We start from the raw sequence: 26798 nt of genomic DNA on the forward strand, positions 1-26798 counted from the left end.
GATGGTAGGCCTCATCGGGAGAGCCAATCAGAGTATGACCCTGATTGGCCCATAGGTGGCGCCACAGCAACCAAAAGTACTGAATTTCTCATAACTCTTAGACTTTGACTTAGACTTAAGGTGTTTACACCACTGTGATCCTTGGCTCAAGACGGGCAAAATGTATAATGCTTATATGATTTAGGCAGCAAAAATGTCTAGCTATGTCGCATTTTGTCCAAAACCTACTTTTGCAAACTAGTCCCTGGTTTTTCACCCGATCGGAACCAGACCATTCTAAGGGGCTGTTTACACCTGGCCACTTCATGCATTTTCTCAGATCGGATAGCTATCTGATTTATCAAAACGATTCCATTTACACCTGGTCACATGAATGTGTTTTTGCAAAACGGATATAAATCCGATCTTCAATTCCCGCGCTATATGTCCACGTCACCGAAAGCAACAGATATGAGCTGCATTTTATTGATCGTCAGCTAATTTCAAAATCAGCAAAGACGGTGATAAGAGAGAGCGGCAACAGAACTGGTAATTAAGATCATTTCGTTTCTTTACTTTTAATGAAGATGGTAGTGTTAATCGTCTGCGACTTACTTTCACTTTGATTTGCGATAGAATGTGGCGCGTTGGCTTGATAGGCGTTTAGCTGCTCATCTGAGGTGATGCGCGTCGCAGTAGCGTCGTCATATCTGACTAAAAAAGCATGATATATAGCCTGTAACACGCTCTCACGCGTTTATTTTTTAGCATTTTTGGGAGTAGTAACATTTACATATGTGGTTTCAAGAACCAGATACTTGTCCAGTTTCGTCTGGAATAGGGCCCAGACCACCTCCTGAAGTGGTTTGAGCGATCGAATTCAAATCCGTTTCGAATGCGTTTCGGGGGGCATTTACACCTGGTCTTTTCACGATCGGATAGCTATCCGATCACAGAAAACGCATGAAGTGGCCAGGTGTAAACGGCCCTAAGGCAATTCTCTGGACTCTCTAGTCTAGATCAATAATTATAGAAAAAAGTTGAACTTTTGCATTTGGAGTGGCTGTAAGCGAATCATTTGGAAAAGGGGTGTGACAAAATACACTCAGAATCCAATAAATCTCTATAAAAAAACTCAGAAAGTCACGAAAATTGGTGGGCATATGTGAACTAACATAGTAAACAAGCATGACAAATATTATGGAGATCAGACAATAGATGGCACTATACTGTAACTGTCAAAAAGCTTTAAAACCCGTGTATTTCCTATGTTAAATTGCTTGTTTGGGCTGTAAATGGTCTCTTCCATCTATTATGTTAGTGGTTAAATGCTTGCTAAATAAAACTCAATGTGTTTAATGCATAGACTGTAAAAAATATGGACAAAGCGTCTGTGACGTCACCCATAGACTCTCTGAAGAACGGGTTTGAAGCTGTTTATGGGGGGTATGGATGGCGCCATACTGGAAAATCTTGGACCTAGGATGGCTTGAGGGTGAGTAAATTATGGGCTTTTTTGGTGAACTAACCCTTCAATGCTCATTTAAAATAGCATAAAATATAACAAAGATCAGATCCAAGATAATTAAGCCTGAGTGATCTAAAGAGCAAATGTATAAATGCTAAAAATTAAGGAGCCTAGAATTGAACCCTGAGGCACACCATAGCCAATTTCAATCTCAGACCCAAAACCTCTCAAAAATAAACATTCCCAGTCAACGGGAAACTTTTATTTGAATTTAAGGTTCATTTGAGTTCCTTAATAGTATAAAGTCATAGACCACATCTGTATTTGCCAGTAAAACAAACAAAAATGCTTAGTGCTCCTTTATAAATAGCATTAAAGGTGCATTGTGTAATATTTAGGAGGATCTGTTGACCGAATGCAGTATCATATTCATAACTATGTTTTCTGTGGTTTATAAAGACGTTACATAATGAACCGTTATGTCTTTATTACCATAGAATGAGCCATTATCTACACACACTGCGGGTCCGCTTACATTGAAATGTTTTTACGGTGGCTCTGAACGGACAAACGCATTTCGTCACTTTGTTGCTCTTCGTGATAAGTTAGCTAAAGTCAGCGAATAAAACACTGATACAATGATGAACAAGTGAGAATAATATTCACAATAACATCGTTTTATTGAAAAATTTAGTAGGCTAAACCTAGTTTATTAATTTACCTTTGTAAAGATTTACAAAATGCTGAACTGGCTACTCTCTGCTGTCTCAGACGACGACATCACTTCCTGTCGGCCACCGTAACTTCTGTTGGCTGCAATTCACAACTTCACCACTAGATGCAGCTAAAAATGTACACACTGCACCTTTAAATACAACAAAGACCAAAATAATGACTCAAGCTGTAGAGTCTAGAGAGAGTGTAATCTCACCTCAGGAGGAATGGGCTCCAGACCAGCGCAGTTCTCATTGCATTTATCATAGACAAGGCGGAGTTTGCGGAAAAGCACGGAGAGCATCCGCAGGTGCTCCTGCAGTTTCCCCAAGCGGTCCTGATGAGTGTTGGGATGATAGCTGACTCCGTTGGGCAGCTGTGCGAGGAGACAGAGGGAGTCAGAAGTGTGGAGAGAGGGATCAGTCTAGGGCTGCACGATTAATCACAACCGCATGTGATTTGGCAAAGGCTGCGATTATTTTATGTGCTGTTTATGGGTGCAGCCGATGATCGGTAGTAAATGCTCCATCTGAATAGAGGCATACACATACATACTCTCATACACATACACACACACACACACACAAACACACATCCATCTGAACACCAGAGACCATCTCACACACACAAACATCCATCTGAACACCAGAGGGCGTCTCTCACTCACTCACACACACAGACACACAGACACACACATCCATCTGAACAGAGGGCGTCTCATGCACACTCACACACACACACATCCATCTGAACACCAGAGGCCATCTCACACACACAAACACACATCCCTGAACACCAGAGGGTGTCTCTCTCACACACACACACACACACACACACACACACACACACATCCATATGAACACAAGAGGGGGTCACACACACAATCCATCTGAACACCAGAGGATGTCTCACACCTACACACACACACACACACACACACACACCCTTCTGACCACCAGAGGTCGTCTCTCACACACACACACACACACATCTGAAAAGAGGGCATCTCTCACACACACACACACACACACACATCTGAACACCAGAGGCCATCTCGCACACACAAACACACATCCCTGAACACCAGAGGGCATCTCACACACACACACACACACACACACATCCATCTAAACACCAGAGGACATCTCACACACACACATCCAACTGATCAGAGGGGGTCTCACACACACACAACCATCTGAACACCAGAGGTTGTCTCACACACACAAACGCACATCCGTCTGAACACCAGAGGTTGTCTCACACACACACACACACACACACACACACACACACACACACACACATCCATTTAAACACCAGAGGACGTCTCACACACACATCCATCTGATCAGAGAGGGTCTCTCTCTCACACACACACACACACACACACAATCCATCTGAGGACGCACAATCCGAACACCAGAGGTGGTCTCACACACACAAACACACATCCATCTGAACACCAGAGGGCATCTCACACTCACACACACATCCCCCTGAACACCAGAAGTACAATGTGCATCATTCCAGGAAATCCCTATCACTGTTGCTGAATAAACAGAAGATTGAAACACTTTGATAAAACATGACTAATAAACACACGACTGCCTTATTCTGTGTGAGAAGCGCATTATCTCACAGGAGGATGAGCTCAGCTGTCGTTAAGAAGTGAGTTTGGAGTAAAACTAAAGCATGTTATTAAATGTTGTCTTTTGTTGGACATGAGGTTCATAAATGCTTCTCATGTCTGGAAAGATGTTTGACGCGTTGCATTTTCAAATGCACGTTACAAGTGACTCAAACTCACAGTGCTTTCAGATGGAGCAGCATTTACAGAGCCATACATCAATGACAAGCTGCACATAACAAACAATCACATTCACTTGATCAGTCTTCATCTGTGGGTGATGAACTCACCTGCATGTTCCTCAGCAGCTGGAAGATCTCCATGGTTCGTAAGACGATGTCCTGCACCGTCTCCTGTCCGATCCGACATAGTGATGCTGTGTTCACATCCCGAGCTGCCTGAGCCTGTTGCCCGGGGAACGGGGCCAGAGGAGGGGTTGCCATGGGGACAGAGGGATGCAGGCACTGATGGATGGATGGCTATTCGGTGAGACTTAGTGGCATGTCTGTTATGAGGGAATATTGAGTTGAAAATTGCACCACACAACATGTATCACACTTTTAAGCTTTGGTAATAAACCCATAAGTGTAGATCCAAAACAGTAAATTGCGAAAGCTAACTAAAACGCATATAATAATAAATAATAATAATAATAATAATAATAATACATATTGTTTGGGTCTATGAAAACATTATTCAGCTTTGCATTGAGCTACTATCATCAAAACGTGAATGTCTAACGGAACTGTCATAACATGTACGTGACGTGAACACAGAAAATGTCATTCGTCTAAACATAAGCAACATTTGGAGCGTTTTTAAATACCTTTGTTAGTGTTGTTGACAAGACGTCACTTTTGCCGTGCTGTGATCTCGTCTTTCAGTCAGCCATCGCGAGATTGCACGAGAACTCATCGTGTACTGTTACATGCGCAAGCTGAGGGCGAGGCGCCATCTAGTGTTCAATCAATTATGAAATTATTTATTTCGGAGATCATGCATGGACGGTGTTAAATATTGTCAGTACAGTCCTGCGATAAGATATGTATTAAATAAGAAAAATCTATCAAAAACGGTTGCATTTAGGCCTGTATAATTCCATCAGTGCATTATATATTAGCGATTAAAAGAGCAAGTTGGATCTCAAATCATTGATTCATCATGACACAAACAAAGACAGACATTTTTTTTATTTATTTTTTTTTTTTTTTATTGACAAATTTCAAATAACAACAGATGACAGCATGAGAAAAAGGAGACAATTACATCAAATTGGAATACAAGTACAGTAAAGATGTAGGCTACAGTAACAAAACAAAAAACAGAGGAAGTTACTTAAATTACATATCGCTCAACATATTATCATACATTTTCACAAATTTGGCACATTTTTTGTTACTAATTCTTTTTAGTGTCTTAATAAAATAATTAAATTCACAGAGAAAAACATTTAATTTGGGTACTCTCAAAGAAAATTTGCATTTATGAATAAAATACTTTGCCAATAAAATAAAAAATATTTCTTATGTATTCTGTTCTATGATTACAATTCGAAAAATAAAAAATTGCATCTCTCAATTTTAGTTCAAATTCCAATTTTAGTTTTGAAGATAGGAGTTTTGACAAATCAATCCAAAATTCTTTGACAAGGGAACACCCAAAGAAAAGATGATAAATTGACTCGGTACAATTTTTACAGAAATTACAATTCAAATGAACATTATCAAATTTATGTGTGATCTCATTGGTGTATATTGTGCAAAAATTTTAAGTGTAGTTCTTTCACCTTATTGGGGATACAATATTTATAAGGTAAGATCCATGCTTTTTTCCAATTAATATTTTCTATCAAGGAATTCCAAAAGAATTTTCCTCTCGGGCTAATTCGTTTTCTAGACTGAAACACATTTCTAATAATTTTATTGCTACATTTTGTATCGTAAATACTTTTGCCTTCAATCAGACATTTATTTTCACTCTTTACAATCACTTCATACGATAAATGGCACTTCATTAAATGAACAAGACCATTTGGTATAGCTTTTACCATGGTAAAAAATTCTTTATGAATAACTGGGAAATTATGTTTAGACATGAAATCATAATAAGAATAAACATTCCCTTTTGAGTCTAACATATCACAAAGATAATCAATACCTTTTTCATGCCAATTCTTAAGAAACAACAACTTGTATATTCATTGTTCCATAGCTTTACTTTAGTTGTGGGCAAAGTTTCCATGCTAAAAGTGCCTGTTTGTGGAATTTAGAGAATTTAATAGGGATCTTAGAAGGTGAGAAATTACAAGTTAACAAAAACTTAAGCCCTCCAACTTTATCATATATATTATGTGGGATAAAATACCAAATATACTCTGGTGAATTGACACAATTCTTTACCCAGTTCACTTTGAAAGTATTATTAACATCAAAAACAAAGAATCAGAAAGCGAGAGCAAGAGAAAGAGAGAGCAATTTTCGTTTCCTTTGAATAAAACATTAAGGTGGATTAGTTAACATGAACTACAATGAAAAATTATTTTAAAGCTCTCTCTATGGGTATCTTGTGCATTTTCAAGTTACCAACCTAAATTTTATATACAGACATATTATTATTACTTATAACTTCAAAATGTTATATTTTGTTCATGAAATGACTGCACTGTGTTTGCTAGCATTAATTTAGCCCTGAAAACTGTTCCCCTCAACCTGAATGCCTGCTTTTAATGTAACCATGCACACTTTGGTCACTTGTTTATTGTTTATTTGAAAGAATTAAAAGAGCCGTTTATGCTTGTATTTTTCAACTGGTCGAGGTTGATATGGGATTTATAAAGTAATAAGTAATCCATTACTTTTAAGAGAGAGTAATCTAATTACACTGTTGATGATGTAAATAATCACTTTTTTAACTTACCCAACACTGATGACTACAGGCGAAATATTACCAATGCTTTCATTTATGCACACTATTATCTTTAGAAATTCCCCAAAACTGTATTTTTTTCATGTTCCAAATTTGTTGTATAGCCTACATTTCTAGTGCAGACTGACTGAAAAATCACTGTATTTGCAAAACATTCTCACCCCAAGGCGTCACCTTTGACCATGCTTCAATATTTGACGTTTTAGGCGCCCTTTAGCGTCACTTACATGACGCGATCCTACGGCGTCAACTAACTGACGCGAATGGAAAGCGTCAGTTAGAGGACGCGGTTAGGTTTAGGTATGGGGTGGGGGTAGGGTACACGCGATCCTAGGGCGTCATCTAACTGACGCTACAGATATTGAAGCATGGTCAAATGCTTCCCAAGGCTAGTTAGGTGACGCCTTGGCAGAAGTTTTTTTTTTCTTGTTTCAAAGGTTGTAGTACATTACTAGGGTCACATTAAAAATAATAGTGAGCAAACCGGTTCAAACTGGTGTAGATCTGATAAATAATGAGCACAGCGACACACACACTGACTGAACAGATGGAAGACACTGATTAATAAGACACAGGTGATACAGATGACCACTGAACACAACTGACCTGATAATGACAGTAACCATGGATACGAAGGAGAGGCGGGAAAAGAACAAAGGAGAACAGGAACCAATCAAAATACAAACTGAAAGTCGAAACAAACTCTGACACGTGACACAACCTAACTTACGTTTGTGTAAAATCACTTGGGGTCCACATTATTTTCTCAAACTAGTAAAATTATGCTGTTTTGTTTTGTTTCCTTGATTCTCCCCAAAAGAATGAAAGTGGAATGTGACAACATGCCCCATAGACGGGGTGCATGACCATTTGCGAGATTAAAATGTTACAAACCTAAATATGTTGTCAATAAAACAATTATTAATTAACTTTTTCATACAAAATAATGGCATTTTTTAATAATGAAAATAAAGTAATTATTCTGCTGGTTGGACAGCATTAGGCATTAGGTCAGCATTACGCACTAAAAAAATGCTGGGTTGTTTCGACCCATATTTGGGTCAAATATGGATAAACCCAAATGTTGCGTTAAAAATACAATTAAAAATTTACAGTTGAAAGTAAAAGTTGAAGTTGGGTTAAAATTACATTTTTAATTACATTTGATATGATAGTGAATACACTACTGAGTTTCTTTTTGTCATGCTGGCACGTGTGGAAGGTAATAAACCGTGTGTGTTACATCGATCACCCCTATATTCTGTAATAATTAAAAGTGAATATCATAAAGTTTAGGTTTGATTAGCCTATGCGATTAATTTATTGTATGTTCTTTTTGGGGGGGGGAATGACATGAACTGTCTTTTCCTTTACCTTCTTAGCTGGGAAATAAATGTGTAGTTTCTTATTGCCATCAAAGCAAACATTAGAAATGATAATATTTACTTGAAAAAAATAGCTTCACCCTAAAAACCAACATTGTTTAGGTAATTATACTAAATTAAGAGGAAACGCTTACTACAAGCATACAAGAATTCCTGTGTTTACTTTTTTAATGGCATGTTTCTGTTTGCTGTTAAACAGGACCGATTAACCAGGACCATTAACCTGCAGCCCTAGGCAAGATTTTACCTGTAAAAATCCAATTCCACTGATCATAAATCATAAACTAAGATTCTGGATAAATGAAGAGGATCACTATATCATTCTGAATAGACAATTCAACAAAATAACAAGTGATTTAATAGAGGCTCTGATAAAATGTTGGTTGCTGCTGTGTATTTAAACATACATATTTAATTAATTTGAATGATTCTTGTTAAATATTGGTTTGAATGCATCAATGACTTGCTCATAAAGACTCATTTTTAGATGAATCAGTGTTTTTGAACGAATCTCTTGAATCATTCAATGACTATAAATGTAAGTGTCACTTGTCACCTACTTGTGCAACGGTTTAATTAAAACAATCTTACAATACTAATACTACGTTTATCTTAAACATTTAAAGGACTGCACGGAAACCTTTGGATCTTTTTAATAAACTACAGTGTTTATTTATGCTTAAATAATAATGTCCTGTACATTTATGAATGGAAGTAATGGCAAAATCCTGTAGTAAATCAGTCTGACCAAGCTTTGAAATTTGAAAATGTGTGTTTTTTTATTTGAATAGTCCATTATTGAATGTAAATTAGATGTTTTAACCCATCATGCGTTGTGATAGCGTGTCAAGGCATTCATAAATATGCAGCTATAACATACATAAACGATTCCGAATCATTTCTTATGCCGATATTCAATGGTTGTATATTATCGTGATATCTTTGTATACATTGAACAGTGGCGAGGGAAAGCTATGTTTACCTTATGGTAAAGAGTTAATATGAATTTTCAGTCTTTGCTTGAGGAGTAAAAAAATCAATATTTATTTCTAAAGAAAAATTAGGAAATGAGAACAAGAACACAGTGATCGAGATAGCGAAGGTAAACAAACAAATGCTGAGATTAACAATAATATGAACACTGTTGGTGTAATTATCCCTTTAATTAAGGGATGATTGAAGGAGTAAAGTACATTACAGCATCACAATAGTGCCGTTTACAGATGAAGAAAGATAAACATGCAGGAAAATATGTAAAATGACAAAAATAATGTGCCCGTTAAAATGATTTTCATTGCTAAAGTTCCTTCATGGCACAGCAAAGTCATTTCCCATTTTCTGCTTATGCTCACAGATCAATGTTTATATGTTGATAAAGGCCTAAATTAAATCAAATTTGGACTTAACCGCTTGATTCATATGGATTAGTTTTCTGATCTCTTTATGAACTATGTAGTTGTGTAGCTGTCACTGGAGGGACAGAAATCTCTCAGATTTCATTTAAAATATCTTCATTTGTGTTTCGAAGATGATCTCTTACGGGTTTGGAACGACGAGAGGGTGAGTAATGACAATTTTTTTTAATTTTTTGGGTGCGCTAAACCTTGAACCTTGATGATTTGCCCAAAACAGAAAAATTCCCAGATTATTTCAATTTAATTTAAATAAACGTGTTTAACAGTAGACTTTGTGGTGAAAAACGACATTATTTTCCACAAAATTCCATCCAAATGTGCATATTTTTGCAATAAACTTAATAATATAATCAACATTTTTTATAGTATTTTTATATTATTTATCCATTGTTTTTAAAGTTTGCAATGTTGGGATTGTAGTACACAGTCTTTTGTCCTTTTTTGCTTCAAATCAATGTTGTAACATTATGATTCTACTCATAGCTTGTTGGTTTGGTTCATGGTTTAGAAAGACTATTTTTATAATCCCTATGAGAGAAATGAATGTAAAAAAATACATTAAAAAGTGGGACAGCACTGTTTATAATACCACAACCTCAGTGAAATACCGTCATGTGACCCATCCCCGAAAAACACACAGAGGTGTCTAAAGTCCAAAGACCTCATTATACAGTAAAACAGATCAGCTCTGAAGCATGAACACCACAAAAATCCTCTTGAAAGGGTCTTGTTTCACCTGGGGATCAGTCTCTGTGTGTGTTTCACTTCGCGGGGTCTTGACAGAGACTACAGTCAGGCCTTTGGTCCGCCTGTTGCTCCAGTTGAATGGTGACCGAATGGAAACTGTATGTTTTGAAACAGACCTGGGTCATCTCTCTCAACACCGCCTGTGGCTCTACTGTGTCTTCTGGGGAGTTAAAATGAACACACGGGTGAATATTTCAGAATTGAAGGCCAAAATGAAGCCATGTGAAAGCATTACCTATGGCCACGTGGGCGGAGAGCACCGCCTGGTTCATCGTCAGGGCCCAGATGTGGAGGTTGTGCACGGCTCTGACTCCCTTCACCCGGAGCAGTTGATCCCGCACCTCATTATAGTTCACACCGGCCGGCGTTCCTGTGGAGGACAAACACTGAGGATGACTGCCCAGTTGCATAAAGCACCTTAAGTGTAATTTTCTCTTAAGTTCGCCCTTATGTTTCCCTTAAACCTAAGGGTGTTGCAACTGTTTGGTTAGCCACATTCTTCCAAATAACTTTTATAATTTCAACAGAAGAAAGAAACTTAATTGAGAGAGTAGTAAATGGTGACAATTTCATTTTTTGGGAGAACCGTCCTGTTAATATTAATACAACAACAAAACACAGAGGAAATCACTCACTTTTTTGCACTTAAAAAAATACAAATATATCGGTATCGGCATCGGGCAAAATTAGTTTGAAAATATCGGCATATCGAATATCGGCCAAAATCCTATATCGTGCATCCCTTTGATACATACCTCTGTCGTCTTGTGTAAAGTGGATAACTAGATTGTATGGCGGAATACCACAGCAAGTGCTTGGGAGCACTTTGACTCGGCGCATAATATTTATCTATGGACTCTGTGTATTAATATCATCACACCGGAGAGTGAGAGGACTTTTCACGAGTGATGATATTACTGCGCCGAGTCAAAGTGCTCCCAATCACTTGCTGTTGGTATTCCACCATACAATATATTAATCCACTTTACACACTTAGAAAAGCGTAACGTTTTATTTTGTGTCACCGTCCTAGGTCGAGTTACACTACTCGTGTAACTGTATTTAAATAGGTAAAACAAGCAGGTGTTTGGTCGCTTCTCTGCTTGGCCCATATTGAATGAACTGGGCTAGTTCATAGACTGTAAAAAAAGATGGACGACGCCACTTCGCTCTTTTCCATCAGAGAGAACCGAGGCCGCCAGTGTCTCGATATGACGCTGACATCTTGGGACCTGAGTCTGCGCACTTGCGTGTTTCGGGACCAGTCATGCGCAGTCCCGACTACATGAGCAGGAAGTAAAGCCGCGAAATCAAGGCCGCGCCCTCCTTCGCGCTGAATCAACGCAAGCACACGCCCCGCACTTTCATTAAGTGCCCTCTGTCTGCTTCGTTCTTCTCCAATAATGTCTGCTGATTGCAGAACCTCGTTAAAATAAGGTAAATACAACTACTAACCACATAATCAACATTATTAAAAAAAGTCCGCTGGTGCAGTGACTACCTCGCTCAGAGAACCTGTCAATCACAGCTGTCAATCATGATGTCAGAGCACCGTTTTTTATCATCACATAACTAACTAAAAACAAACTTATTTTAAAAACGAACACTTGAAATTACATCAACGTGATAGAAACTACAGTAAATGACAGAAACTATCTTTGGAAAAAGGATATGTGAAGTGTAATTTAATTGTTTAGTTGGTCTCGCGTCCCATTGAATAACATGGGGAGGCGGGGTTATGAGCTATACTAGGACCGGTCACAGGGGTGCGATCGAGACGTTTTGGCTTCACTTTTGAGGGCTTGTGCGGCACGCTTGGGCTAGTTAAGTGCGATCAAAGTGCGATTGAGCGCACACACTGAGACGACAGAGGTATCTATCAACTCGTCTTAGTTAAGGGAATAACATAGTTTAATATGAAAAAATGGTGGAGTATCCCTTTAAGTATCATTCTTAACCCTCTGGGTTTCTTCGGTCAAAAATGATCGAAAACTGTTACGTTTTGAAATGTTTCATTCTTTTTGCTTCATCTGATGGGGCTGAAATTTGGTGACTTTTGTTGTATTACCTATATGAACACACACAAAAAAATCAAGGAGATGATTTTGATTTGTTAAAGGGTCGTAAAAAAAAAAGTCACACTTAGCTTCCTCCCGGTCAAAAATGACCGACATAGGAAATGAATGGGAAATACGGAAAAACAGGACAACTCAGAGAAACTTTTGGTGGTACAAGCAACAGATCAGCAACTGTGCAGAAAAAAAGTGTACAGCAATGAAGGGGTGACGCTCTAAAACATCAAGAGTGCAAATAAGACCACCCCCACCCACACACACACACACACACACACACACACACGCACACAAACACACACACATACACAGAAAAACTGGCAAGACTGCATACCGGATATACAAAGATTTTTCAAATCGTCAGATTCTGGAGGCACGAAACTAACACCTGTGGCGCCTGAACCACCTGAAGGTGGTGAAGCCTTGGCTAGCAGCACCAGTCCTGATCCAAGCTATGTTTTTTCTGGCGCTAGCCAGTCTGGTGAGCATGTCGACGTCGTCACGGTGGAACCAAGCAGGTCAGTGAAAATTAGCAGACTCAGTGTGTGACCTGGGCACTGATGAACCCCAGCAGGTGATTTTGGACAAATATCCTGTGGAACTGTATGGACTGAAAAAGCGTTCTTTTAGCTGAAGTTGGTACAAAAACAGCTGGATTGGCTTGAATACTCGTTAAAAGCAGATGCAGCCTTTTGTTTCCCGTGTCGCAAATTCAGTTCCTCAGACACAACATTCACCATGAAAGGATTCACTGATTGGAAACATGCAACGGAGACTAGTAAGGGATTGAACAAGCATAGTTCCTCTAGAGAACACATGAGGTGTGAATCTATGTGGAAAGAATCCAAAAGACGCAGACAGACAGGTACAGAGATCAGCACACTTGTCCAAGCAGACCAGCTGGCACGTAATAGATATTATATATCGGCTATTATTGACATGATTGAGTTTTTAGCTGTAAACCAAATGGCATTCAGAGGAGATGATGAAAGTTTTGCCAATTTGACAGACGAAAATGCAAACATTGGAGTTTTTCTCTCATTATTTGAGTATACTTTGAGAAAAGATCATCAGCTGGCTGAAATAACCAAATCCATCCCTCGAAATGCAACATACACAAGCCATGATGTGCAAAACGAGATCATCGAAATGATGAGCGCGATACCGACAGAGGAAATTGTCAGAGAGATCGGGGACTTGTGGTACACCATCAAAGTGGACGGAACCCGCGACCCTACAGGTCAAGAAAACATTTCAATAGTTGCGCGTTACGTTGATGAAAATTACACAGCATGTGAACGCTTATTAGTCATGGCTACAGCTGAAAAGGGGGATGCGGATACTCTAACTACAACAATAATTGATGAGTTGAAAAAAAGCGGACTCAGCACTGACAAGATATTAAGCCAGGTTTGTGATGGTGCTTCCCTTATGCAGAGCCGATCCGCCCTATACGCACACTACGCAAGCTGCGTAGGGCCCCGCAAATTACTCAAGGCCCCGCCTCCCCCTCCTCGTGTCATAGCGCGTCAATTAATGTTGACAAAATGAAGCGAAACTATCCCTCTGGTCACGATAAGAGGAAGAAGAAAAACATGAGAGTGAATTGCGGGAACAACATTCAGGTAAACTTCTGTTGCCTCCTCTCCAAATTTGCTGTCAGTCAGCAAAGTAAAGTTAAGTTTATGTCCATTTCTATTGTGTTTTTTCGGTCTTGCCAACCTAGCTGGGCAGACAGACAGTGATGCATCTCTTGCATCGCTTCTCTTTGTGCCTGACTGACAAAAGTGAGAGTAAAATACAATTATTTATTACGTTTGTTTTTGATAAACAACAAAGTGCAAGTTGTGCAACGGTGTTTGTTTATTGCAGCTCGGAAAAGATAACCGCGTCGCGTGTGTTATTATGCTATCATGCGTTCATATGCGTGTGCACGAAATGAAACGCGCATTTTTTCAAGCAGAAATATATGTGGACATACTGTACAATATATGGGCGGGAAATGATGGCACTCCTCATCAAAGTACACATTATACATACATACTTTTAAAACAAGACACTGATTATCTAGTCTCAGTCAATGTGTAGTTAAACATTCTAAACAACTGCAGCAGCACTAATTATGCAAGATGGAAAGCAATATTGACAATTTGACATTATATTGAATTTAAAATGTTGATTAGCTGGACATACTGGTCAATGTGGATGCACATCCCTCAGTAATTAATAACCATAAATCAAAAATTGCTTCAACATGCACAATAGAAAAAACTATAACATGCCATGGCAACACAAGAGAACAAAAGTTAATCCCAAAAGCCAAACCTCAGGGTTATAATTTATTATGTTATTCTTATTTATGTTTATGTTAATTTTCACTTACTTAATAATATTCACTTGTTATCTTAATATTCTATGGAAAATACTCTATTCAATAAATATTGTTTGTTTGAACCTCATTCTGTTCTTTGACTGTTTTGTTTAAAGGAGAGAGGATTGTATTTGGAGCGCTGAAGTGTCAGGTGTGACTGTGTAGCATTGGCAAATGGTTTACATAGCTCACGTCACGGCGTCACGGGTCAGGTAGAGGGCCCCTTAGCAGAATTTTGCTTAGGGCCCCAGGGAGGTCAGGATCGGCACTGCTCTTATGTCAGGAAAATATGGAGGAGTGCAGAAACTACTCAAGGATAAACTTGGCCGTGATATCCCGTACGTGCACTGCTTTAATCACCAGCTCCATTTGGTTATTGTTCATGCCATGTCAGTCGAGAATGCAGTTGAGGAAGTTTTCCATATCTGTAATCTGCTCTACAAATTCTTTAGAAAACCCACAATATCAATTCACTACAAAGGCCAAACTTTAAAACAGGTCATTTGGCGACAGTCTCTATCATCATTGACAATTTTGATGATATTTTAACGGTACTCACTGAAGTGGAGAGTTCGAGGGCCCTTGGAGCAGATGTGCGCATCGAGGCCGTGGGTCTCCTTCGCGCATATGTTACGCAGCTGAGCTTCAAGTTCATAGCTAACCTGATCCGGAGAGTTTTAGCCCTGTTAGAGCCCCCAAACCGCATGCTACAAGCCGAGAACATGGATACTGCTGTAACACTCGTTAACAGTGCTTCGGAATGCATTGGACAACTTCGCAATGAGACAGCATTTTGTGCGTTATGGAACACATCTGTACCAGCCGCCGATGACGACGCGACAACAACAACTGGACCAAGTAAGAGAAAGCGTGTCTTGAATCAGAATCTACGGGATTTTGTAGTGGAGGAAAGCGTTGGAGAAAACAAAACTAATGAAAAATCTGAACTGGAGAGGTTGTTTTATAGTGTTGTGGATGCAGTGCACGGAGAGCTATCTACGCATTTTGGTGAGCGTAATAGCCATCTCATTGGTGCGCTGGCTGCCTTGGACCCGGAGGCCGACAGAGAGAACTTTATGGATACAGTTAAGATAAAACCTCCACTGGAGCTAACAGGCACTGAACTTGTTGAATCAGAGTATATCGTGGGCCGCCAGTTCCTTTACAACAAACTCCGTGAAAGTGAACTTCCTCCAGATGATGGAAAATGGACACTGAGCAACATGTTAACCAAATTCAACGGTGCCCTGCAAGCAATGCCCAGTGTGCTTACTAGGCGCATCAACAGCTATGTGTGAAAATTCATTTTCCGCACTCAAAAACATCTATTCTGAACACCGGCGGAGCATGCTTCACAAACGGAAAGCCCATCTCATCCAACTTGCCTTCGAGAAGGACCTTACCAGGAGATTCAGAAATGAATGGAAAGAGAAACTCATGCGGAGATTCCACTCCCAAAAACGTCGACTTCAGCTGTATTAAGAACGTGAGTTGGCCAGTTATTTTTATTACTCTTCTTAAGTTGCACCAGCCCTGACACAATGCTATCATAAAACAGATATGTACAATAGCATTACGATGTCCTTTAATCGATTTAAATAGTTATTGATTTAGGTTTATGTAGTCGTTCAATTACGCCTTTATATTTGAATTGAATGTGAATGTAAATAATGGTCCAGGGGTAGAACTTTTGCCAAGCGTGCCAGAGATTCTGGGTTCTAATCCGTTCTAATAAAAGATCGCTAGATCGTCTCTTATTTAAAAGCAATAAGTTGGTTTTTGTCCTATAGAAAAATGTATTGGATTTCATAATTAGGCCCCCCATACAATATTAAATGCCCGTCCATTGGTTTGTTTCTGCAGCCGGCTCTGCAAGACTGTAAGCAAATTTGTAGAATATGCAAAATAAAATCAACAAATGAAACAAAAAATCGTACTCAAATGCACACACACACACGCACACATAGATAGAGAGAGTGAGAGATATTCACTGGTAAGACTGCAACAGCACATTTGTAGAATATGCAAAATAAAATCAACAAATGAAAAAAAAAATTTTGCTCAAATGCACACACACACACACACACACACACACACACACACACACACACACACAGAGAGAGAGATCGAGACAGAGACACACTTCCTCCTCCACTGTCACAAATACAGCTCGATCAGAGACCTCTACTTCAATAAACTTAATAACTTAATACACAACTTTACAACCATGACTGAAATAGAGCAGATAAAGATAATACTAGGAGAGGGACAGACCGCAACACTGGCTGCCAGATACGTGCGTGCGTGCCACAGCCTGAGAGACAGTAGGTGAATGTGTGTGTGTGTGTGACCTCAGTGTGTTTCCCTAATGTCCACCACAGTGACCCTCAGTAATGTGTGTATGTGTGTATATATGTATGTTAAAACACTGTGGTATCAAACGTTCATAGAAATTATAATCTGTTACACTGATTACACTGTTACACTGCAATTAATTTAATTTGTACATTTTAATTTAAGTTGTTATAATACTTTGTTATTATTACTGTCTTCAGTGTTACAAGCTTTGGCAATATTGTAATATGTACACTGTACAGTCATGCCAATAAAGCAATTTGAATAGAATTGAATTGATATTCACTGGTAAGACTGTAACAGCAAAATTTGTAGAATATGCAAAATAAAATCAACAAATGAAAAAAAAATCTTGCTCAAATGCACACACACACACACACACACAGAGAGAGAGAGAGAGAGAGAGAGAGAGAGAGAGAGAGAGAGAGAGAGAGAGAGAGAGAGAGAGAGAGAGAGATATTCACTGGTAAGACTGTAACAGCACATTTGTAGAATATGCAAAATAAAATCAACAAATGAAAAAAAATCTTGCTCAAATGCACACACACACACACACACACAGAGAGAGAGAGAGAGAGAGAGAGAGAGAGAGAGAGAGAGAGAGAGAGAGAGAGAGAGAGAGAGAGATATTCACTGGTAAGACTGTAACAGCAAAATTTGTAGAATATGCAAAATAAAATCAACAAATGAAAAAAAAATCTTGCTCAAATGCACACACACACACACACACAGAGAGAGAGAGAGAGAGAGAGAGAGAGAGAGAGAGAGTGGTTCCGTTCAGCAGCAGCAGCATGAAAATGAGCTCCTGATTTTTTGCTTTTTAAATGTTGTTTTAAGACAAGACAGACAATCAATTTTTATAAACATTTATAAAATAAGACCATCTGCAACATTTTAACAAAAGGACATTGAACTGATCAAGAAAATTCAGCAGAAGACACCTAGCTGACAACCAACAGACAGAAGGCTGACAGAAGGCTTAAAGGCCTCACAACTGCCACGAGAGAGAGGAAAAGAGAATCTCCGAGTGAGTACACAAAATATCTACAATCAACCACCTGTTTTGGAGAAAGATTTGCCCAAAAACTGATTTAATTAATCTACAATATAAGGGCTAACTCCAGTAGATATAAATATTCATAAAACAACAACAAACTGCCAGCAACTGTCAGAATATTTGAAAAATGACGGAATCAATCCCTGTAACATACCCATCCAAAGCTACCAATGAGATCCTTAAGAAAAAACATAAAGAAAAGCTCCTCAAGGACAACCCAGAAACCCTGTACTCCGACTTGTACAGGAATGGAGAGGTCAGTAACATCATATTCTACACAGAAGACCCCGAAGCCTGGCACTCTGCAATCAGACATCATTACCCCTCAGTGATTAGAAAGGGCATCAGTAATGGATGGAAACTACAGATTAAAGAAGAAGAGGATCCAGATTCAGATGTCACAATAACAGCAAACCTTTATAAAAACGGGACTGTAATGATTCAGGGGAAGCTGAAACAATTTGAAAAGGATTTCCTGCAAATTAAAGTAAAAGCTCAGCTGAACAAGACCAGTCCTAATACACAGAAACGTGCAGATGACCCCTCGACCTCCAGCCATCAGTCCACAGCTGAGCAGTCCAGAGACGACAGCGAGGAGATCTCCCTTCTACACAGCATCATCAACGACATGAAGGAGAAGTTCAGGGAGATGGAGATGGAGCTGGTGCAGCTGAGAGAGGAGGTGCATAAAAGTGAAGTAGTGAAGGAGACTGATCCAACAGAGAAAGAAGCGGATTACAGGAAAGAAATAGAAATCCTTAAGAAAGAAACTCAAGAAATGAAAAAACAGGGAGAAGAGTACAGCAATCAGATATCTGAAATGAGGGAAGAGTTGAGAAAGCTGAGAGAGGACAGAGAGTCCCACACCATACACCGGTCGGCTGTGGAGAAGCAGCCGACACAGAGAGGAGAACAGCAGAGCTCAGAGGAGACTCGTCCTCCAGCGAACACAGAGACCAGCACCAGCAGCCCTCCTCCAGCAGACTCCCACAGTCAGACACAGCCGCAGATTATACTCCTCATGGACTCCAACGGCAAGTTTATCGATGAAAAGAGACTTTTCCCCAGAAAAAATGTCAAAAAAATATGGTGCCCAAACACACAGAAGGCCCTGGAGCTCTTGAGTGAAGAAGAGCTGGGTTCCCCCAGTCACATCATCATCCACACCGGCACCAACGACCTCCGAGCTCAGCGAGAGAGAGTAGCCACAGCTCTCATAAACGTGACTGAGAAGGCATCCTCCAACTTCCCCAACTCCAAAATCATCCTGTCCACCCTACTACTGCGCTCGGACTTCCACCCAGACACCATCAGGCATGTAAATGCTAGAATTTCCAGAGACTGTGCCCTAAAGCCCAATGTACACCTGGCTCAGCACCCCACTCTGAATCTCAGCAGCCTGTACGACCACGTCCACCTCCACAGAAGGGCAGTCCCTGTGTTTGCCAAAACCCTGAAGGACATCGCACTCAACCGCAGCTCCAGCGCACCGCAGCGACTTCACGGACACCCCATAGAGTTACTGCAAGGACACCCCCCTAAACACCACCCCCTCCACCACTTCAGCTCTGACCGGAGGAACCCCACGACAGGCTCTGTGTTCCCCCCTGGAAAACACCGCATGACCAGGCCTGAAGCCCCCTCGCCTTCTCATCCACATGATCATCATCAGCAGCAGCAACAGCCAGACAGACGGAGCTACGCTGAAGCAGCCGGCAGATCCCTGACCCACTGCAGCCCCAGCACAGCCCACAGCCAGACGGACTCATCTCCATCCAGAGACCTCACTAACATCCAGCACATGCTGACCCTGCTGTGCTCACATCTCATGGGTTAGAAAAAAAAAAAAAAAAAAAGAAATGTATGTATGAGTGTGTATGTGTGAGAGTGCGTTTTATTTCTACTTATTTTAAATCAGATTTTTAGAAACATGCATTATTCTTAAAAAAAAGTAGTGTATGGATGTGTATGCGTGTGTGTTTATATATATGTGTGTGTGTGTATGTGTATATATGTGTATACATGTGTGCGTGTGTATGCGTGGGTGTTTCTATGTATGTGTGTATGTATGTATATATATATATATGTGTTTACTTTATACTCATTTTATCCGATTTTTAGAAACCTGATATTACTTTATGTATGTGTATGTGTGTGTGTATGGCCATGTGTATGTATACATATATAATATGAATATGATATCTTTGAATATCTATTTGACACATTTAACTTAATTTCATAATATTTTTATGTAATATTCTTCTTGATTTATCAATTCCATATACTGATGTCTGTCTTGTTTTGAAATAACTAATGTGATTATTTAATGAGCTCATATTCCCTGAAAGTCACATGTTGGAACATTCAAGGACTGAGGTCCTCCGTTTTTGGTATCAAGAGCCAACATTCAGACTTTAAAAAAGAAATTATGGATTCGGATATAATAATCCTACAGGAAACATGGAATGTTAGAGATTTGTCCACTGGCTGCCCAATTGGATTTAGAGAAATAGTTTTACCATCCACAAAATTAAAAGGGGTGACTCAGGGCAGAGAGTCAGGGGGAATGCTGATTTGGTATAGAGCACACCTCATAACCTCAATCACAGATATACAAATCGGAAAAAATAACATTTGGTTAAAAATCCAAAAAGACATTGTCTCCACAGACCGTCATATATTCTTGTGTGCTATGTACATTCCCCCAGCCGAGTCCCCCTATTATAATGAAGAAACCTTCTCCATCCTGCAGGAGGAGATCAGCCATTATCAAACTAAAGGGAGTGTGTTAATATGTGGCGATCTAAATGCTAGAACTGGAAATGAACCAGACTTTGTTAAGGGAAACAAATATGTCACAAACACCAGCCTCCATCTGCCCTCATACCACCTAAGACACAATTATGACAAATTAACAAACAAAAGTGGGAAAATCTTACTAGAGCTGTGTCGATCACTGGGCCTGTATATAGTGAACGGTCGTATACGGGGAGACTCTTTTGGGTCCTACACCTTTAACTCTTTCTTGGGCAACAGTACTGTAGACTACTTCATTACAGACATTGACCCAGTGCATCTCAGGGCATTCACAGTCAGTCCTCAAACACCTCTGTCAGACCACAGTAAAATTACACTATATATAAGACAAACTCATCCCAATGAATCACACCGACAGCCCTCCCACTTACTGAAGCTGCAACCACCCTACAAGTGGACAAAGAACAGCACAGAAAATTATCAAAATGCACTAGAAAGTAAAACGATCAACTTATTATTAGACAAATTCATAACAAACACATATTCACAAAATAAATTAGGCATAAATCTGGCACTTAGTGACATTTCCAAAATATTCCACCAATCAGCATCCAAATGCAATTTGAAAAATAAATCATCAAAAAGGAAAACAAAAAACAACAAAGAAATGTGGTTTGACAGCGAGTGCAAAAATATCCGATCAACTGTACGCAATCTTTCAAATCAAAAACACAGAGATCCTGACAATGAAGAACTCCGCCATCAGTATCACGAAACCCTTAGACTGTACAAACAAACTCTTAGAGTCAAAAAGGAACAGCACACAGAACAATTATTTCAAGTAATAGAAGAGTCAATACACACCAGTAACTTCTGGAACAACTGGAATTCGCTCTATAGACCACAACAGGAAGAATTGGCCATTCAAAATGGGGACATTTGGAGGACACACTTTGAAAATCTGTACAAAACAACTGAAACAAATCCTGCTCGAAATGAATTAAAAACCAAATTAGAAATCCTGAAAGAAAAAATTAAAGACAATCAGAACCCCCTAGATTTCCCAATCACAATAAAAGAGCTTACAGAGAGACTACATGCTTTAAAACCAAACAAGGCATGTGGCATAGATGGGATATTAAATGAAATGATCAAATACACCAACGAAAAACTCAGAACTGCAATTGTCAAATTATTCAACATTATTTTGAGAGTAGGATATTTCCCCGACACCTGGAACCAAGGCCTAATAACTCCAATATTTAAACAAGGAGACAAATATGAGCCAAACAACTACAGAGGCATATGCGTCAATAGCAACCTGGGGAAAATATTCTGTTCGATTATTAATATAAGACTGCAAACATTTCTCAAAACCCACAAAATTCTGGACAAAAGTCAAATTGGATTTCTGCCCAAACACAGAACATCTGACCACATTTACACACTTCACACGATCATTGATAAACATGTATACCAAAATAAATCCAAAATCTTCGCTTGCTTTATTGACTTTGAGAAGGCTTTCGATTCGATCTGGCACGAAGGACTCTTCCTAAAACTACTGGAAAATGGGATTGGAGGGAAAACATTTGATTTGATCAACACCATGTATAAAAACAACACATGTGCTGTAAAAATAGGGAATAAACGAACAGAATTTTTCTCCCAACAAAGAGGAGTCAGACAAGGTTGCCCATTGAGCCCCACTCTATTTAACATATATATAAACGAACTAGCCAAAGCATTAAATAATTCCACTGCCCCCGGCCCAACCCTGACCCAATCAGAAGTTAAATGTCTCCTCTTTGCAGATGATTTAGTCCTTCTGTCTAAAACACAAGAGGGACTACAGCAGCTCCTCAACGTCGTAGAGACATTCAGCCAAACGTGGGCTCTCAAAATTAACTTGGCAAAAACTAAAGTGATGATCTTTCAAAACAGATCCAGGTGTAGGGAAAATAAATACATATTCAGAGCAGGAAACCAAGTCCTCCAACACACCCATGACTACACATATCTGGGTCTGAAACTGAGTTCAACAGGGAACTTTAATCTGGCTGTGAATGAGCTGAAGGCAAAGGCAATGAGAGTCTTCTACATGATTAAAAATACAATTAGACATGAAATTCCAATTCGAACCTGGCTAAAAATCCTAAAAGCAATAATTGAACCCATTGCTCTGTATGGCAGCGAGATATGGGGACCTCTAAAAACCCAAGATTTCTCAAAATGGGAAAAAGAAGAAATTGAAACTCTGCATACCCAAATTTGCAAAAACATCCTAAAAGTGAACAGAGCGACACCAAACAACTCATGCAGAGCTGAATTAGGACAATACCCCCTGTTGATCAGCATCCAGAAAAGAGCTATAAAGTTCTACCAGCATCTAAAGCACAGCGACCCGAGCTCATACCAGGCCGAAGCCCTGCGGTGTCAGGAACAGAACCGGCCCCGGAGCGCACTCTCACAGCTGATGCTCAAACTACAGCCCGACCCGCACAGCACTGTCTGCTGGCCCAACCAAATTATACAATTACAAAAACTAAATTACATTAACTATTGGAAAGATGCTACTAAATCACAAAAGAAGATGGAACTCTATTTAAACCTCAAAAGAGATTATAAACCAGCAGAATACCTGAGCTGTGTGAAAGAGCATAAAGTGAGAAAGACCCTGACCAGATACAGGCTGAGTGACCACAGTCTGGCCGTAGAGAGAGGACGGCACCGGCAGAGATGGCAGCCGCGAGAGCTGAGACTGTGTTCACTGTGCTCTCAGAGAGAGGTGGAGACAGAAGAACACTTCCTCATTTACTGTGATCATTATCACAGCATTAGATCAGAGTATTTCTCTAGATTCCAACAACTAGATCCAAATTTTATGGCATTGCCAAATTCAGAAAAATTAATTCATATTTTGGGAGAAAACTCCAGCTCAATCACAACAGCAGCAGACTATGTAACAGCCTGCCACAAACTACGAGAGTCAGCCAGTGGACAAAACTAAAGTCTGAAAGTTGGTTAAAAAAAAAAAAAAAAAAAAAAAATACTTTTTTTTTTTTGTTTGTTTATTTGTTTATTTATTTATTTATTTATTTTTTGTTTGTTTGTTTTCTGATATATATGCATGTATTTCATGCATTTGTTTACTGATTCATTTACTGATTATTTGTTCATTGCCTATGTAATGGCCAATGCTTTGGCAATACTGTATAAGTCATGCCAATAAAGCTCATTTGAATTTGAATTTGAGAGAGAGAGAGAGAGAGAGAGAGAGAGAGAGAGAGAGAGAGAGAGAGATATTCACTGGTAAGACTGTAACAGCACATTTGTAGAATATGCAAAATAAAATCAACAAATGAAAAAAAATCTTGCTCAAATGCGCACACACACACACACACACAGAGAGAGAGAGAGAGAGAGAGAGAGAGAGAGAGAGAGAGAGAGAGAGAGAGAGAGAGAAAGAGATATTCACTGGTAAGACTGTAACAGCAAAATTTGTAGAATATGCAAAATAAAATCAACAAATGAAAAAAAACATTTTGCTCAAATGCACACACACACACACACACACACACAGACACACACACACACACACACACACACACACACACACACACACACACACACAGAGAGAGAGAGAGATATTCACTGGTAAGACTGTAACAGCAAAATTTGTAGAATATCCAAAATAAAATCAACAAATGAAAAAAAATCTTGCTCAAATGCACACACACACACACACACACACATGCACGCACGCACACACACACATATATATATATATATCTATATATAGAGAGAAATCAATAACCACAGAAGCGCGTTCTTCCAGCAGGGCCGTGGAGTGAGGCAGGGCTGCAGTCTGAGCCCGACTCTATTCAACATCTACATCAATGATCTGGCATCAGCGCTGGACGGCTCCACTGTGCCCGGCCTCACTCTACACCACACACATGCCAGGGGTCAGGGGTCAGAGGTCAGATGTCTGCTGTACGCAGTTGATCTGGTCCTGCTGTCCCACACACCTGAGGGCCTTCAGCAGAGCATGTCCCTGCTGGAACAGTACTGTCACGACTGGGCCCTGACAGTCAATCTGGACAAAACCAGAGTCATGGTGTTCCAGAAGAAGGCCCGATCTCAGGAACACAAACACCAGTTCCTGTATAAAGGGCAGGTCCTGCAGCACAGCACGAGCTATAGCTATCTGGGCATCGACATCAGCGCTTCGGGACGCTTCGGTCTGGCTGTCAAAACACTGAGTGAAAAGGCTCGGAGGGCTTTTTATGCCATAAAGTCACGATGTGGACACTTAAAATTACCCATTAAAACCTGTATAAAATTATATAATTCGATTATAAAACCAATCCTTCTATATGGATGTGAAATTTGGGGACCACTACTAAATTAAAAAAATTGGGATAAAACATTAGTAGAAAAATTACAATTGGAAATTGCCAAAAATATTTTAGGGGTTCACCGAAAAACACACCCACTGCCGCCTGCAGGGCTGAGCTAGGCCTGTACCCGCTGAACATTGAGATCCAGAAGAGATGTGTTCAGTTCTGGCATCACCTCCATCAGTCTGATCCAGAGTCAGTCCAATACAAAGCCCTCCTCGCCAATGAAAGCTCAGCAGAACCTCATCCTCTACACACACTCGCTCTTCAACTCGTCCATCAGACTACACTCCCCACTGACCACAGCTACAGCCCCAAAACTACTGTTAAAGAGATCCACACACACCTAAAAGACACTCATGATCAATCACTAAAAGCTCATTTTGACCTCCAAAATAAACTCCAATGTTACTCGACCCTCAATAGAACCACTAAATTGGCCAGCTATCTATTTATTAAACATTTTAATGAAAGACAAATCCTCTCCAAATACAGATTAAGCGACCATGATCTAGAGATCGAGAGAGGAAGACAGACACACATGGACAGAGAGAGAGCAACGGATCTGTAGACACTGTGATCTACAGCACACAGAGGATGAGGAACACTTTCTGCTCTTCTGTCCCAAATATATCAATATTAGAGAAACTTTTCTGCCCAAATTTGAATCCTTCATCCCATCATTCTCTGGTCTGAGTGACACTGAGAAAATGTTCTTCTTACTCAGAGAAGATGACAATACAGCTCCACTAGCGGCTAAATATGTGTTAGATATTCACAAGGCCAGAGACAGCTAATTGTATTCATTCATTTATTAATATATACTCCGTTTATTTATTTACCATGCTACATATGACATGATCTATATGACATGATCTATACATACAGTATATATGTTCTGTGTGTTTGTTCTATTATTTATATATAATATGTTGATGCTTTGGCAACATTGTGTTACACAGTCATGCTAATAAAGCTATATTGAATTGAATTGAATTGAAAATTGAGAGAGAGAGAGAGATTCACTGGTAAGACTGTGACAGCAAAATTTGTAGAATATGCAAAATAAAATCAACAAATGAAAAAAAAAATCTTGCTCAAATGCACACACACACACGGCACGCGAGCACGCACACACACACACACACACACACACACAAACACCTAGAGAGAGAGTGAGAGAGAGAGAGAGAGAGAGAGAGATATTCACTGGTAAGACTGTAATAGCAAATTTTGAGAATATGCAAAATAAAATCAACAAATGAAAAAAAAAAATCTTGCTCAAATGCACACACCGCGCGCACACACACACAAAACCACACACAGGGAGAGAGAAAATTAACTTAATTAGTATTATTTTATGTTTATTTCTGTTCAATCATTATTGCTGTTCTCTTATGAAGTTTTTATTACTTATTGAATAAAAAATTCATTAAAAATACTAATGTATTGCAAAATGTCTGTAAAGTGTTATGAATTATCACTAACCATCCCTTCTTTTGTTCAATTATTTGAATGAT

The 26798-nt window shown here is 39.4% G+C and overlaps 2 protein-coding genes across 2 annotated transcripts in view; both read right to left on the minus strand.

Annotated features, from left to right (window-relative positions):
• Positions 1–4704, minus strand: part of med30 (mediator complex subunit 30) — a 78436-nt gene extending 73732 nt beyond the window's left edge. The window contains exons 1-3 of the mRNA XM_089122958.1: positions 4618–4704; positions 4082–4296; positions 2379–2537 (exon numbers count right to left, since the gene is read on the minus strand). Of these exons, the coding sequence (XP_088979084.1) occupies positions 2379–2537; positions 4082–4234 (312 nt within the window). The 5' untranslated portion in view covers positions 4235–4296; positions 4618–4704. The remainder of the gene's footprint in view (positions 1–2378; positions 2538–4081; positions 4297–4617) is intronic.
• A 4422-nt stretch (positions 4705–9126) lies between these two features.
• slc30a8 (solute carrier family 30 member 8) overlaps positions 9127–26798 on the minus strand; it is a 34745-nt gene continuing 17073 nt past the window's right edge. Inside the window, exons 7-8 of the mRNA XM_089122959.1 lie at positions 10499–10633; positions 9127–10423 (exon numbers count right to left, since the gene is read on the minus strand). Of these exons, the coding sequence (XP_088979085.1) occupies positions 10278–10423; positions 10499–10633 (281 nt within the window). The 3' untranslated portion in view covers positions 9127–10277. The remainder of the gene's footprint in view (positions 10424–10498; positions 10634–26798) is intronic.

Source organism: Pimephales promelas, chromosome 18 (assembly GCF_988280905.1).
Source record: "Pimephales promelas chromosome 18, fPimPro1.hap1.1, whole genome shotgun sequence".
NCBI classification, from domain to species: domain Eukaryota; kingdom Metazoa; phylum Chordata; class Actinopteri; order Cypriniformes; family Leuciscidae; genus Pimephales; species Pimephales promelas.